This window comes from Macaca thibetana, chromosome 3, assembly GCF_024542745.1.
Source record: "Macaca thibetana thibetana isolate TM-01 chromosome 3, ASM2454274v1, whole genome shotgun sequence".
Classification (NCBI taxonomy): domain Eukaryota; kingdom Metazoa; phylum Chordata; class Mammalia; order Primates; family Cercopithecidae; genus Macaca; species Macaca thibetana.
In genome coordinates this window covers 105,660,223-105,673,420 of record NC_065580.1, presented here as the reverse complement: position 1 = coordinate 105,673,420, position 13,198 = coordinate 105,660,223, and the positions used below count along the sequence as shown (strand labels likewise).

At 41.8% G+C, this 13,198-nt stretch overlaps 1 protein-coding gene across 1 annotated transcript in view; it reads left to right on the top strand.

Annotated features, from left to right (window-relative positions):
* The first annotated feature begins 2,260 nt into the window (after window positions 1-2,260).
* The window catches only part of TBX20 (T-box transcription factor 20), a 52,587-nt gene continuing 41,649 nt past the window's right edge, over window positions 2,261-13,198 (top strand). Inside the window, exons 1-4 of the mRNA XM_050785483.1 lie at window positions 2,261-2,914; window positions 6,258-6,510; window positions 7,602-7,766; window positions 11,405-11,513. Coding sequence (XP_050641440.1) covers window positions 2,788-2,914; window positions 6,258-6,510; window positions 7,602-7,766; window positions 11,405-11,513 — 654 coding nt within the window. The 5' untranslated portion in view covers window positions 2,261-2,787. The remainder of the gene's footprint in view (window positions 2,915-6,257; window positions 6,511-7,601; window positions 7,767-11,404; window positions 11,514-13,198) is intronic.

Here is a 13,198-nt window from a genome sequence, read left to right as displayed (position 1 = left end):
TTTAAAGTGGCCTTTTCAATACCTCTCGTTTGCCGCCTGCCCCCTAAAGATCACTCATCTTTTCTTGTATAGTGTTTTACCTGTAGTAGGATGAGCAGTCGGGGGTTCCTGCACACAAGAGACAGAGCTGGGCTAAGGCCGCGTAGGCACTTGGAAAGAAGGAGGAAACAGATTCATGGCAATTCAGTTTTCCCCTTGCTTCATCAAATTTTCTGAAAATGTTCCTCTCATGGTATTATTCAGATTCCAGTCAGAATCATTAAGGTAATTAAGAAAGGACACAGTTTTCCTCTGTATAGAAAAACAATCGCAAGGTTTTTTTTAATGAAGTATACTTTTGCGGCAAGTTTTTGAAAACTAAATTCAGCTAACAAGGTTTGTCACGCCCTGTTGAAGCATGTATAAAGGTCTAGACTAACCATAACATCCCCCGACCTCCCCAAATCCCCACTTCTTGAGGGAAATCTTTCTTTCTGGACAAATCCTAAGCATTTGCTATAGGAAAGGAATCAGTGTGCTCCTTCCACTCAATACAAAGAAATGTCACTTACATTGAGAAGGTGTGTCTGGGGAGAGACGGGTTGGGGTGGGGGACTTTAATAACCAAAAAAGGGGTCTGGATTGGGTCTGGGTTGTCCAAAACCAGCAAAAAATTCAAGAATAGAAACGGATCCTCAGACGCATCCTGCGGTTTAATCTGAAAGCCCTCTGCTTGCCAGCCGTCGTTAACTCTACTTTGGCTCTTCAGCTAACAGCCCAGCCACAGCTGCAGGGCCAGGGACTGATCAGGGTGGGGCCCGGAGTGTGAGTCCTGCCCTTCCATCTGCTTTTAGCCGCTGAAGTGGACTGGGGGGAGATGCGCGCTCTGCCACGTCGGGCCCTGTTTTTCTCTCTCAAACGCACCTGGAGACCGGCTAGACGACAGCGTAAATTCCTTCCAGCACCAAAGTCTATGGTTTTACGAATTTCCCCAAACATTTATAAATCGACACTTCGAACTTCTATAGTGATATCAGGATGCATTTTTTAGTCACCTTCATCCAGCACCTTGTTAAAAACTATTGATACACGATGACCAAGACAGGCTGAAATCACGACTCTTCCAGATGTCATTTTGTTCACACAAACTTTTTCGACTGCTATTTTAACTTGCCGTTTTTCCCCCACAAATTTATTTCAGGAGTAAGGGGTGATGCAGTGAAAAGTTGGGGTTTTAAAAATTATTATTATTATTATTAAGATCCACGAAGAGGCTTCTAATAGCCAGACCAACTGGCTGGAAAAGAGAACAAATATTTACATGGTACAGCTTGAGTGTGTATGTCAGCCTGAGTTTACACGGCTCCAAGCGAAGCGGATTACCCTGCGAATTCAGAGAATTTGAGTTATTCAGGCTGAGTAGGGCTAATAGGACGCCCTCCAACAAGGCCGTGGGAAGTCCTGGTCACAGCCGCCTTTGTAAAACCAGAGGGGTCCGTGTCCGCTTAGTCCGGGCGCTACCATAAGGTTCGCACTCTCCCACGGCGCGTCGCGTGGTCACTGTAGGGCTCCGCGCCCTGACCTTCGCCTTCCTTTCGGCAGCCGCCCCATTTTCCAGGGTCCCTCTAGGGAAAAGAGGAGCCCCAGGTTAGAGACGCACTGGTGAGGAGCAGAAGCAACGGTTCTGAGAGCAGCATCCTTTGCCAAATGCTCGCAGCTCTCGCTAAGCTTATCTTTCTCAGGGCTGCATTTGCTCAGCCCCACTGTCAAGGAGATCAAATTTGGGACCATCGAACGAGAGTCCCAGCCCTCGGATCTGCCCCGAGTATGGACCTGGCCAGTTGGCGCCGGTTTAGAGGCGCCGGATTCCGCTCTAGTGAGCGCTTCCCTACTTTTTTTTGGAACTTTGAGCGCAGGTAAGAAAAAGAATGGAAAAAGCGAGAACTCCCGAGGCTTCCTCTGGTCTGGTCATAGCTTCCCCAACTGGGCCATGCCCGGATCGCGGGCGTTAGGCCGCGATGATGGGTCCTCTCCCGACAGCGCGCACCGCCCTCCCGCCCGGGGCTGCGAGACCGGGCGGGGGTGTCCATGGCCGCTGCGTCAGCCTAGTGGAGGCACCCTTTTCTCTGAACCTGTGCGGGGCTACGGTACAGCAGGGGCTACAGGCCACGCGGACGCCGCGCCCTAGGCGCGTCTTCAGCACCCGGCCCGCGGCCCCGCCCCCGGCGGCGGAATCAGGAAGCGGTGACGTGTAACTGCGCTGACTGGCTGCGGGCCTCCGGGATCGCCGCCGCCAGCAAATTAAGGCGCAGGGCAGCAAGCGCCAGCGCTCAGTGTCGGTGGCTCCGCGCCGCGCTCCCCTCGCTCGCGCCCTAGCAGCCGCGCTCGGCTGGTGGCTACCTTAGCCTGAGACATCCCGGCTGTCCCCAGCCCCAGAGAGAGGAAGGACACGGAGGGAATGCTCCAGGACCCCAGGACTTTGTGCAGTTGATGCTTGTTTCCGCCTTTGGGCTGTGCAGACTGTCGTCCTGCCGAGCGCCCCGGGGCGTGCGCACCCGCTGTAGTGCTGGGTGGGCCCTCTCCTCTCCGGCTGCCCTCGAAGTCTCTGCGGCTCTGGGGCTTTGCGGTGGGGGATAGAGGCCAGTGTGCAGCTCTGGAGAGATTGGAGCTGACACTTCTGGAGTCCCTGGCCCCGCTGTAACTGGTCTCGGAAACTTTGCGCTGTGTTTCGGGTCTTTGTCTCCCTTGGGGAATCTGGACGGCAGTTCGGACGACCCAGTCCCTGGCCAGGACCGCGTGCTGGGGATCATGGAGTTCACGGCATCGCCCAAGCCCCAACTCTCCTCCCGGGCCAACGCCTTCTCCATTGCCGCACTCATGTCGAGCGGCGGCTCTAAGGAGAAGGAGGCGACGGAGAACACAATCAAACCCCTGGGTAAGTTGGGCTACCCGGCTGTCCGCCGAGGACTTGGGGTGCTGCGCATCCGTCTCTGCCCCTGTCCCCTGGCTGCAGGCGGCTCGCAGCAGCGTCTGATGCTCAAATCATGAGCCATACATCGCGGGTGGGAGATTTTTTTCTTTTGGGTCCAGGTTTTCTTTGGAGGCTCCAGTCTGTTGAATGCTATGGGTGTGCATCTTATATCTGGGCCCGTCGGGCTCCCCAGTTTCTAGAATCCATATATCAGATCGGACGTATGGTATGTGTGTATGTTCGTTGGCATAAAAACATTCAAGGAAAAATAATAATAAAACTGCTTTTAAGGCTCAACAGGAGTTACTGTGCATGTAACACCTGCTTGTGCGTTTGAAACCAGGGAGACGCTAAACGACTTCATAAGAAACCAGTTTAATTTTGGTTTTCCTCTGACTTGAATAGACAAAACAAAGCAAGCTCTTTGAAGCCACTGTAAAGCAGAAAAAGCCAGTTCTCCCTGCACGAACCATTTTATTCACTGAAGCTCTATACTTATCACCAAGACATCATTTTATAACTCGTCATTTTCAGTTGAGGTTGGCAAAAACACTAACCAGTAACCATTTCTCACATTTCTCTACTTTTAGTTATATTGTTTGTTTAACAACCTTTACCATTTATAGAAGACACTAGGTTAGGAGTAAAGGGAGAATAGGAATTATGTTTTTCTTAACACTAGTGAATTACATGGAAGAGAACCAGCCCAAGGTAAATATTTAAAAATCTCTTTACAACTCAGAGAAAAAAAAGCATTCTCATCATTGCCTCATGGATCCTCAGGAAATAATTATTACACAGCCTGATCATCTGGTATCCCTACAATGTGAAAATCAGATAGCAAACTTAGTTTTTCTTTTTTAACCATCCCCAATTTTTCTTTTCTTCTCTCTGTCCTTCCCAATACTTTAACATATCACATCCAAAATAATGATAACATGAAGAAAAGGAAGTATTCGAGATAAAAAATAAGGTGCTTGGGCATAAAGAGAGAAGTAAAATTCCTGTAGCTACTTGAAACCAAGGAAAAAGAAACTAGTAGATTTCTAGAAAACAGAATGTCAAAAAAATAAAAGTAAAAAATCTGTCTTCCAAGTTTTCACTCCCTTCCCCTGGTTCTTCCCACTGACCTCCCATCTAAATATAAACCTGCCAAAGAATGGAGACAATCAATCAAACAAACTCCAATTGTTCAGAAAAATATAACTAACAATTTCAAAGTTATATTGTGCGACTTCTCAACATTATGCATTGCTGTTTAGGGGCCCCTGAATACTTTGTAAATATCTCAGTTTGTTACATAGCAGGAAAAGAGGATTTCAGGTGACAATTCCTGACAGAAGTGTAGACAGCAAATTGGGAAACATGCCAGGCCCAGCTGCACTGTCATTTCAACATTACTTCCTTCTCTCTTTATTTTTCTGAGAAAAACCACCTTATATCGAAGTTTGTGACTCTTGAACTTTAAAGCCATGCCCAGCTGACAACTCCAACGCCACCCCCATGCCCACACACACGTAGGCACTAGTCTATAAAATGCGTATCCCTCTCCTGGCTTTTGAGATGGGCTCTGAAAGAACTGGTGTTCTTGTTCCTTACACTGGCCAGTTCAACAGAGGTGACTGCAAGCCAAGGACTCCAGCAAGAAAAACACCTAAAAGTTCTGTTAAGAGAGAATGTGGGACTTTTGTTGAAGCAAACTATAGAGTGGGGAGGGGGATTCCAGTGTGTCCCAGGATTGCCCATTTAAACATGCAAAGTCTATTTAAAAGAACAGCTTCAGTCCGCTGAATCATTTCTATTTCGTTTTCTTCCTTTCCTATTTCCCATCCTGATGCATTGGTCAGTCTGTGGCTTAGGGAGTTTGCCTCTTTCAGTTGTCAGCAAAAAAAAAAAAAAAAAAAAAAAAAAAAAATCGTTAAGACTACTTCTTAATTCTCTCCGAAGACATTATGTGAATGTATTTCTGAAAATATTAGTAGAAAATAAGATTTTGTTATGGTATGGTTTCCTTTCTTTCATCTGAAAAAAATCAGGATGGCAGTTAATTTGATTATTCTTAAGTTAAAACATTTTCATTGGTTGGATTATCATTGCATGAGAAGTAAAAGTAAAACCATTCTGTTTCCTGTTTGCTTCATGCAAAGATGTGTAGGAAATAAAACACCTTATGATCTGTGCGTGTCCCATATGCCGACACACATCATATACATGCACATACATACATTTAGAACTGGCTTTGATTTCTTGAGGACTCTTAAGAGATCAACTTCACATTGCAAATTCAAGTAGTTTCTTTTTTAAGGGATGGAAGATAATTGGGACAATTACAAAAGTCTCCCTGTATTCCATCAAAGTGACTGGTGTAGTCCGAGGCCCTTATCAGCTGTGGGGGAGAATGTTTGGTTCACAGGCAGCAGTATTCCAGCCTGGTGGTGGATGGCGGAGCATTCTTCTCACTTTAATACACTGCTGGCTTGGGTTTGAGGTGGTTTTCCTCACTTCTAGGACCTTTTTGGGAGACAGAAAAATTTTATACATCACCCCTCAAGTAATTCTTCTAAGCCTCTTCTGAAAATGGCCCACAGAACCTGCTCCTGTGATTTAGCAAGTTGTACGCTAACATCTTTCATAAGATCTCGGGCTGGGAGGAATATTACAAAAATGTTCTAACTCTCATCATAAAGCTTACAAAACTGAAAGTCAGGCACAGAGGTGAAGTGACTAAACATTCCCCATTTTTCTTTCACCCTCCTATCCTCCTTTCCTTTTCTCTTATGGAGAGAGGGCTCCAGGAAGGAAGGGAAAGTTCCTCTCCAAGTGAGGAAGGTGCTGATCTCTTTGCTCCTTTGGTCTCTCCATGGAGAAAAATTTCTCCTGGTTGTCAAAGAGGCAGGACTGGCATCAGTTCCATGAGCTACAAAGTTCAGAATTTGGGAGAGATGACAATAGGAGTATTTGCTTTGCATCCTTCATGCTCATCACCTTTCCCTCATGATCATCACCTTTCCCTTCTTCCTCTCTTACATTTTTGTTTCCCAAAGTCGCTTGCAGTACTGGTGGAGACAAGTAGTCATTCTAGAACTCACCAATTTGGTCAGGAAACACTGGGCATGCTACTCTGTGGGAATCCCAGGTAATTTTATACAGTATACAGTGATAGGTCATTCCTGGAGCCCTGCTTGGAGTTTCTGAGCTTAACTTTTCCTGAGTCAAATCCAAGTGACCATTTTGGTTATGCTGTTCTTTCCAGATCGTTCCTTGTTGAACAGTGTCAGCTGTCATTCACAATTCTCTTTGCCTCCAGAGCAATTTGTGGAGAAGTCGTCCTGTGCCCAGCCTCTGGGTGAGCTGACCAGCCTGGATGCTCACGGGGAGTTTGGTGGAGGCGGTGGCAGCAGCCCGTCTTCCTCCTCTCTGTGCACTGAGCCGCTGATCCCCACCACCCCCATCATCCCCAGTGAGGAAATGGCCAAAATCGCTTGCAGCCTGGAAACCAAGGAGCTTTGGGACAAATTCCATGAGCTGGGCACCGAGATGATCATCACCAAGTCTGGCAGGTAGTTGGGACTTGGCGGTTGGGGGTAGAGAGTCAGGACACTCCCTGGGGAGCTGAGGGTGCTTCCAGGAACTGGATGAGAGCTGGCTGGTCGTGGAGCAGAGAGACAGCTGAGCTCCAGGGCAGCTTCTTTCCACCAGCTTGCATTAAGAGCTACAGGATGTCTAGTCATTTGCGTTCTCAGGATTTGGTCATGGGAAGTTCCACCCTGCCTTTGTTGAGAAGGGCACAGGGACCAGGGAGGCACACTAAGCCTGAAGGGTGTGGTCTGCTTTCCCTGGAGCAGGAGAAGGTTTGGTGGGTGGAGGGTCGGGATCTGGAAGGAGGAGGAATTTGTGCCAGGGGTGCCTGGTGAGCTGCTGGATGCTTCTAGATAGGTGAGTAGCTTCCCTTTTATCAGCCTCAATTTGCAAAAGCTGCCAGCTCCCATTAAAGACTGAAATTAAAACCTGGGCGGAAGAATGAAATTTGAAACGATAAAATTCCCTGTAGGAAGGAGCACTGCTCGGGGCCTCTTGGCGCCAGAGCCGGGCGGGCTTTGGTCAGGCAGGAAGCTGCAGGGCTGCAGGGAGGTTGGGATGGGGCAGAGGCCGGCAAAACTTGGTGGCTCTAGCTCTTGGGACTGCAGAAAATACCTGCAGGGTCTCTGAGAAATCCTTCCCAGAAACCTTGGCTTTTGGCTTTTGTTTTGCAAGAGCAGAGTTTTCTGGCTGGGATGCGGGTAAGTTGTGTGACTGGGCCAGCTCCAGGGACGTCGGTTCCTTGGACACTTAAAGTGCTTGATCGTTAAAATGAATAGGGTTTTCCCTAATCACAGACCTTCTGGTGTTAAAACATACCCCCACCTCCACCCACACCTTTTCACCTAGCAATTAACACTTGCAAAGGTGACTCTTAAGATTATCTAGGCTTGGAAGAAAACCCTGTCTCTGTATTCACTTCTCTGAGGCTGTAAACAAAACAAAAGAGGGGTTTGTGGACCGGATAGAGAGGGGAGTCAGACCCTTTCCCTCCCTCCCTTCCTCTCTTCCTAATTCAGGCCAGTTTATTAGGCAGCATAAACAGGGCCCATTCTCTGTCTCTCTCTGTCAGGAGGATGTTTCCGACCATCCGGGTGTCCTTTTCGGGGGTGGATCCTGAGGCCAAGTACATAGTCCTGATGGACATCGTCCCTGTGGACAACAAGAGGTACCGCTACGCCTACCACCGGTCCTCCTGGCTGGTGGCTGGCAAAGCCGACCCGCCGTTGCCAGCCAGGTTCGTGCCTCCGGATTTTTCACCGAGAAAATTGTTAACACTTCTGTCAGAATGTTTCTGGCTTGTGTGAATTTTAAGCAAGTGTGTTTTTAAAGCAACGGGCTCTGGCAAGAGAGCATTCCAAGCCTGGACACTCCAGGATTGACTACACAAAATATGGGCTAGGCTCTGAGAAAGGTAGTTTGTGCATAGAGAAAACACTACCTTTAAGTTTATGTTTCGTTAGGCAGCAATTCATTTCAAAGTTTTTCTTAAATTTCAGTTAGAAATGTGGACCCGTTTTGTATAAATATAAATATAAATATAGACATCCTCTAATTGCTGCTTAAAACCAGAGTGAATAAACCTACTGATGAAATGGTTGTCCTAAAATTCTTTTTAGAAGAGTGTATGTTAGTAAAATGGTTGCTTATAGTATTTGTTAATCATATAGTTATAACTGCATATAATAAACACCATTTAGGTAACATTCAGTTGTTTTTGACCAATAAAGGTTCAGAGATTTTTAAGTTAAAAAAAAAAAAGCTAAGTTTTATTTTCTCCCTTTATAATTTTAGCGGATGAATGTAATTCAATAACAGGTTCTTTTACATGAAACATTCCTCAGTTAACTTATTAGGGATCATGCATATTTACTCTTGTGAAATTCATTGCTAATACAGTTTTTCCAGGAGTACCATCCTTAAAAAAGCACATGCAAACCTTTACTATTATTGTTTTAACCAAATGAGCATTCTAACAGGAAAACATACACTTGCTTATATGAAGAATAATAGATGAAGTTACAGGAATGTAACTGCCTACTTTAATACAAAACAAAACATATTTGCTGACTTTATATTTGGGATTTTAAAACCCAGCTTCATAACTTTTCTTTAATGACTAATTTTTGTTGTTTATGTTTAATGAGTAATTTTTGTTGTTTAATGACTTTTTGTGATTGATTGAAAGTTTATATCAGAGCTAAGAATTTATTTAAATGTACAGATTAGGGAACTGTTAAATTACGGCTGGTACTTTGTGTCTAGTCTGGAGTCATAGTCAAGACAGAGAATCAACAGACAATTACACATATGGTTCAGATAGAATATTCAGCTTAATTAGTAGTTTATTGTATTATTGAGCTTATCATATGCTAAGTGCACTAGAAAAGAGATTAAAAGCAATCTCTCAGAGTTTTCCATTCTCGGAAGAGACTAGAAAGGGCGTCTTCCCAGCCCTTTCAAATCAGTATATTAAATAACTGTCAAGACTAAGAAAATCTAAAAAACAATTGCTGCTGGGTTTTTTTTTTTAGTTGAGTAAGATTCACCAGTTTATAATAGATATTAAAATTAATAAAATTAGTGTTCTTTTCTATTTACTATTAAATAGTTTACTATTATTCTTGAGCTTCCTTCCAAACTTTTCAATATCATTTTAAACCGGAGAGAGTATTTTAGCAGATTCCTAACCATTTTGTATAAGCAAACCCTCCTTTTTTTTTTTTTTTTTTTTTGCCTTCCAGTCTTTCCTCTAAGAAGTTAATCACTCTTATTAAACATACATTTTCTTCCTATCTGAAGGTATGGGGAGCTGATGCAGGCCAGCAGGACTTTGGAAATATGACATGCCCTGTTTATGTTACTAATCTGCTCTGGTTGGAGAAGAAAAGTGTGTACCAATACACTATCTTAACTGAAGCATGTTTAAGCTATTGCTGGAATTTTAAGTCCCTGGGGGACTTGAGAGGAGGGGCTTCCTGTATATTTTTTTCATTCATCCTAGTTCAGCTTTTTTAGATTGATATTAAATAAAAATGTTTAGCTTATGGGATAAAAATATTATAGATAATTTAGCAACTATTTATTATTATTAAAATAAATAGTTTGCTATTTATCTGTCTCCATAAGAGAAAAGCAAAGAACTTGGGAGTTGATAATTTTTGTACTGATGACAAAAATTTCCCATGGTTTTAGGACTTTGAAGCGTTTTATTTCAGGCTGAAGTTCATTGGTCAGTCATTCCTAATCAGAAGAAATAATGCTTGACAATATCAATTGATTGTAATAATAAGCAAGATATTACTTACAATCTAAAATAATGTTACATTTTCATATAGGACATCTCCTTTTCTTTAAAGCACATAATATTTAAATACATTAATATTTTATTAATAGCTATAACATGGTAAATGTGATCCTTAAAGAGGGAACATTTCATCAACTTTAAGACTTTAAATAATGTTGAATTTTTTTAGAGGGAGGAATGTGGTTCTGATCAGTAAAACAACTGCACCTATAAAGCTATAGTCTTGGAAGGATGGTACTTGAAAAGTGATTGTGTTATCAAAGAATAATTGAAAGGCAACTGTGAGCACTCCTCCTAAAAACAGTGGAATTAACAGGCAGGCAAATGCCTGAAGCCTTTACAGTTTCTCTGTAGGTCTGGTAAGAATCTTTGGTGCTGTCAACCTTTTTGTGCATTGCTCCTGGCGGACTTTGTGAGTTTAAGCATTTGTATAGAATTCTTCTATTCTTAGTCTTCTGTATGACAAACCATGGCACAGATTTCTTGTTCTTTACATGAATAGTACAAAGAAGATTTTATGACTTCTATCCCTTGCTTTTGCCCTAGTAAAAATATTTATGTTTAATTGTAGTTATAAGGATCCTATATAAAATTTAGGTGTAAATAACCTGTTACGTGGATAAAGTAATTTGTCCTATAAAATCAAGGATTTTGCTTCCCCCTCATTAGTTCTGTAGTCTCTCTCTGACTTCAGAAAGACTTAAGTCAAGAAGATACCAGGATGGGGACTTACAAAGAGCTGCATTTAAGTCGATTATCACAGGTAGAAAAAGTGACCTGCATTTAACTGTGAGTGAGTAAAAGATTGCCTTGCATGTAGCAACTGATCAATAAATGATAAACAAATTTTTCCCATCCAAGTGAGAGCTTTTTTTGGCTTGCACTGTTTATAAATAAATAAATTGAATAATGTGAAGTGTGTCTAGCTTGTTTTAACTCTCATTCAGTGAGCACATAAACAGATAATGGTGAAAGTGGTAGTGTTTAATGTAACAGGAAGAACAGAATGCCAGCTGGCCTCTGGACTACTGGAAGTTCTCCATGTCCCTATATTAAAATTACTCCGTCTTGTATTTACTAAGAACACAAACTTTAAACCTTCAAGTTTAAATAAATAGATTCTCTAAAATTATTTTCTCGTTTAAATTATTTACGTTTTCATTGTTATTTAAGAGACGTTTATAATAGGAACTTATGCAATTAGTGTAAGCTAGTTTTTCTTTTGAAAGCACTTTCAAAAAGAAGATACTGCGTTTGATCGAAGCAGACCAGTAGTGGACTAGATAGATGAACACACACACACACACCCCTTTAAAAAATGGCTTGCTCAGCTTTTAATAGAAAATTTGTTAAGTATTATCTCATTTAGATAATTGGTACATGAAGAAATACATTAGACATTTTAGAGTTGTTTTGACATTGCAACAGTAATAAATTTGACATATATGGGGCGGTAAAATTTACCACTTATACATGGTTTATGTGTTCCCTTAGAATTAGAACATTTTATAACCCACAGAGACAGACTTTTTAAAAAAGTCTCAATAGTTTTCTCCTAACTTTCTTAGGCTCTATGTGCACCCAGATTCTCCTTTCACTGGGGAACAACTACTCAAACAGATGGTGTCTTTTGAAAAGGTGAAACTCACCAACAATGAACTGGATCAACATGGCCATGTAAGTACCGTGCTTTGGACTGTGCAGGTTCCCTGAGATGGAATGGACAAGTCACACAAAACTGTCTCTCTCTGAGTCCCTTCCTGCCTTCCCTCTCCCCTTCCCACCTTCTATCTCTGAGTCATTTTATGGGAACATTTATGTGTTCTTCAGGGGACTTTGACTGATTTTGTTAATAGGTCATTTACAGGGATGCTATGCCGTATGCCATTTCTATGCAAGAGGGTCAGGGATCTTCTGTCCCGTGGAACTCCTAGGCTTCTGAAATTGCTGTACCACCAGAGCCAAGTAAACTAAGGGTATATACATTTTTTGGAGGCTACTATAGCCTGTTGTTGGGTTAAGCATCTAATTTCTGTCAGCCGCATATCAGATAATAAAACCTAAAGAGAATAGGGCTAGGACCTCTGATGGGGGTTTCCCAAAGTGTGTTCTATAGAACATATAGATGAAATAACAAAAGGATTTTATGTCCAGATCAGTTTGGGAAAGTGCTGTTTACTCATTATGTAACCTTTTTTTTTTTTGGAGAGTTTCATGAATATTAAAGCATAAAGAAGCCCTGTATTAAAAACAAAACAATTTGATTTTGTGTCAGTATAAAGTTTATGAATGTGGAAAAAAGAAAAATTAACTCTGTGTTCTTATCAGTAGTTTAATAGAACAAATAGTCATTGATGCAGGTCCTTACATATTTGATAAAATGCCTTTTTAAGGCACTGCTGGGATGTTACTTCATGCTTTTAAATAAAGATTCACATAAAAATTCTGTCTTAGATTTTATGCTAAGAGAACTTTAGATAAACTTCCATAATTTTTTCTTCTTTTAATAATTTTTAATTGATACATAATAATTGTACGTATTTATGGGGTACATGTGATATTTGAATACATATATACAATGTGTAAGGATCAAATCTGTGCAATTTAGAGGAAGTGTTTGAAGACCTTCTCAACAAAGATGGTCATAAGTAGACAATAAGAAAGTTCCAGGTTTGGTTTCAAATGGTTGGATTAGACCTGGAACCAAATAAATCACTTTAGGCGCTAGCACTACCCCTCTGCCCACAGGAGACCGTGTTTATTAAAACCAAGTCAGGGTAGCCACTTAACTCAGGACTCTGCTGGTGGTGCTGTTGGGATATTGGAAGTAGCTTAATATGCTTCTGTTTTTTTATGTGTTGAAAAAGAAAGTTGATCTTTATCTTTAAGGTTATTGGCATAATTTTCTTTTCTTTTTTTAAAATATGCTTCCACTTATAAATTTTTTTTTACGGGTTAAAATTTATGAAGTATGGAGTGATTTTTTGTAGGTCAGTGATCATTCTTAACGTCATTTATATTAAAATTTCTTGAACTTTAATGGAAATTTTTGCAGGGATAAATGAAATTCTTTTACGATTCTAGAATTTTCTATATATGAAATTTTTAGAGGAATTATTTGAGTCTTTCCAAAAATACTTGAGAGCCATTTTGAGATCAGTTGTCCATAATTGAAATGCTTTTCTTTTAGCATCAGCTTCATTGGGTAGTAATAGCTCTAAACTAGATTTCAGAAGCTCTAGGGTCTAGCCTGGATATACCAAGATTATACCTTTAAAAAACTGGTTAGTCTTAGATGGTTGCTTATATGCATTTTAGATTTAAAACTTTTATACTGGTCAGGCACGGTGGCTCACACTGTA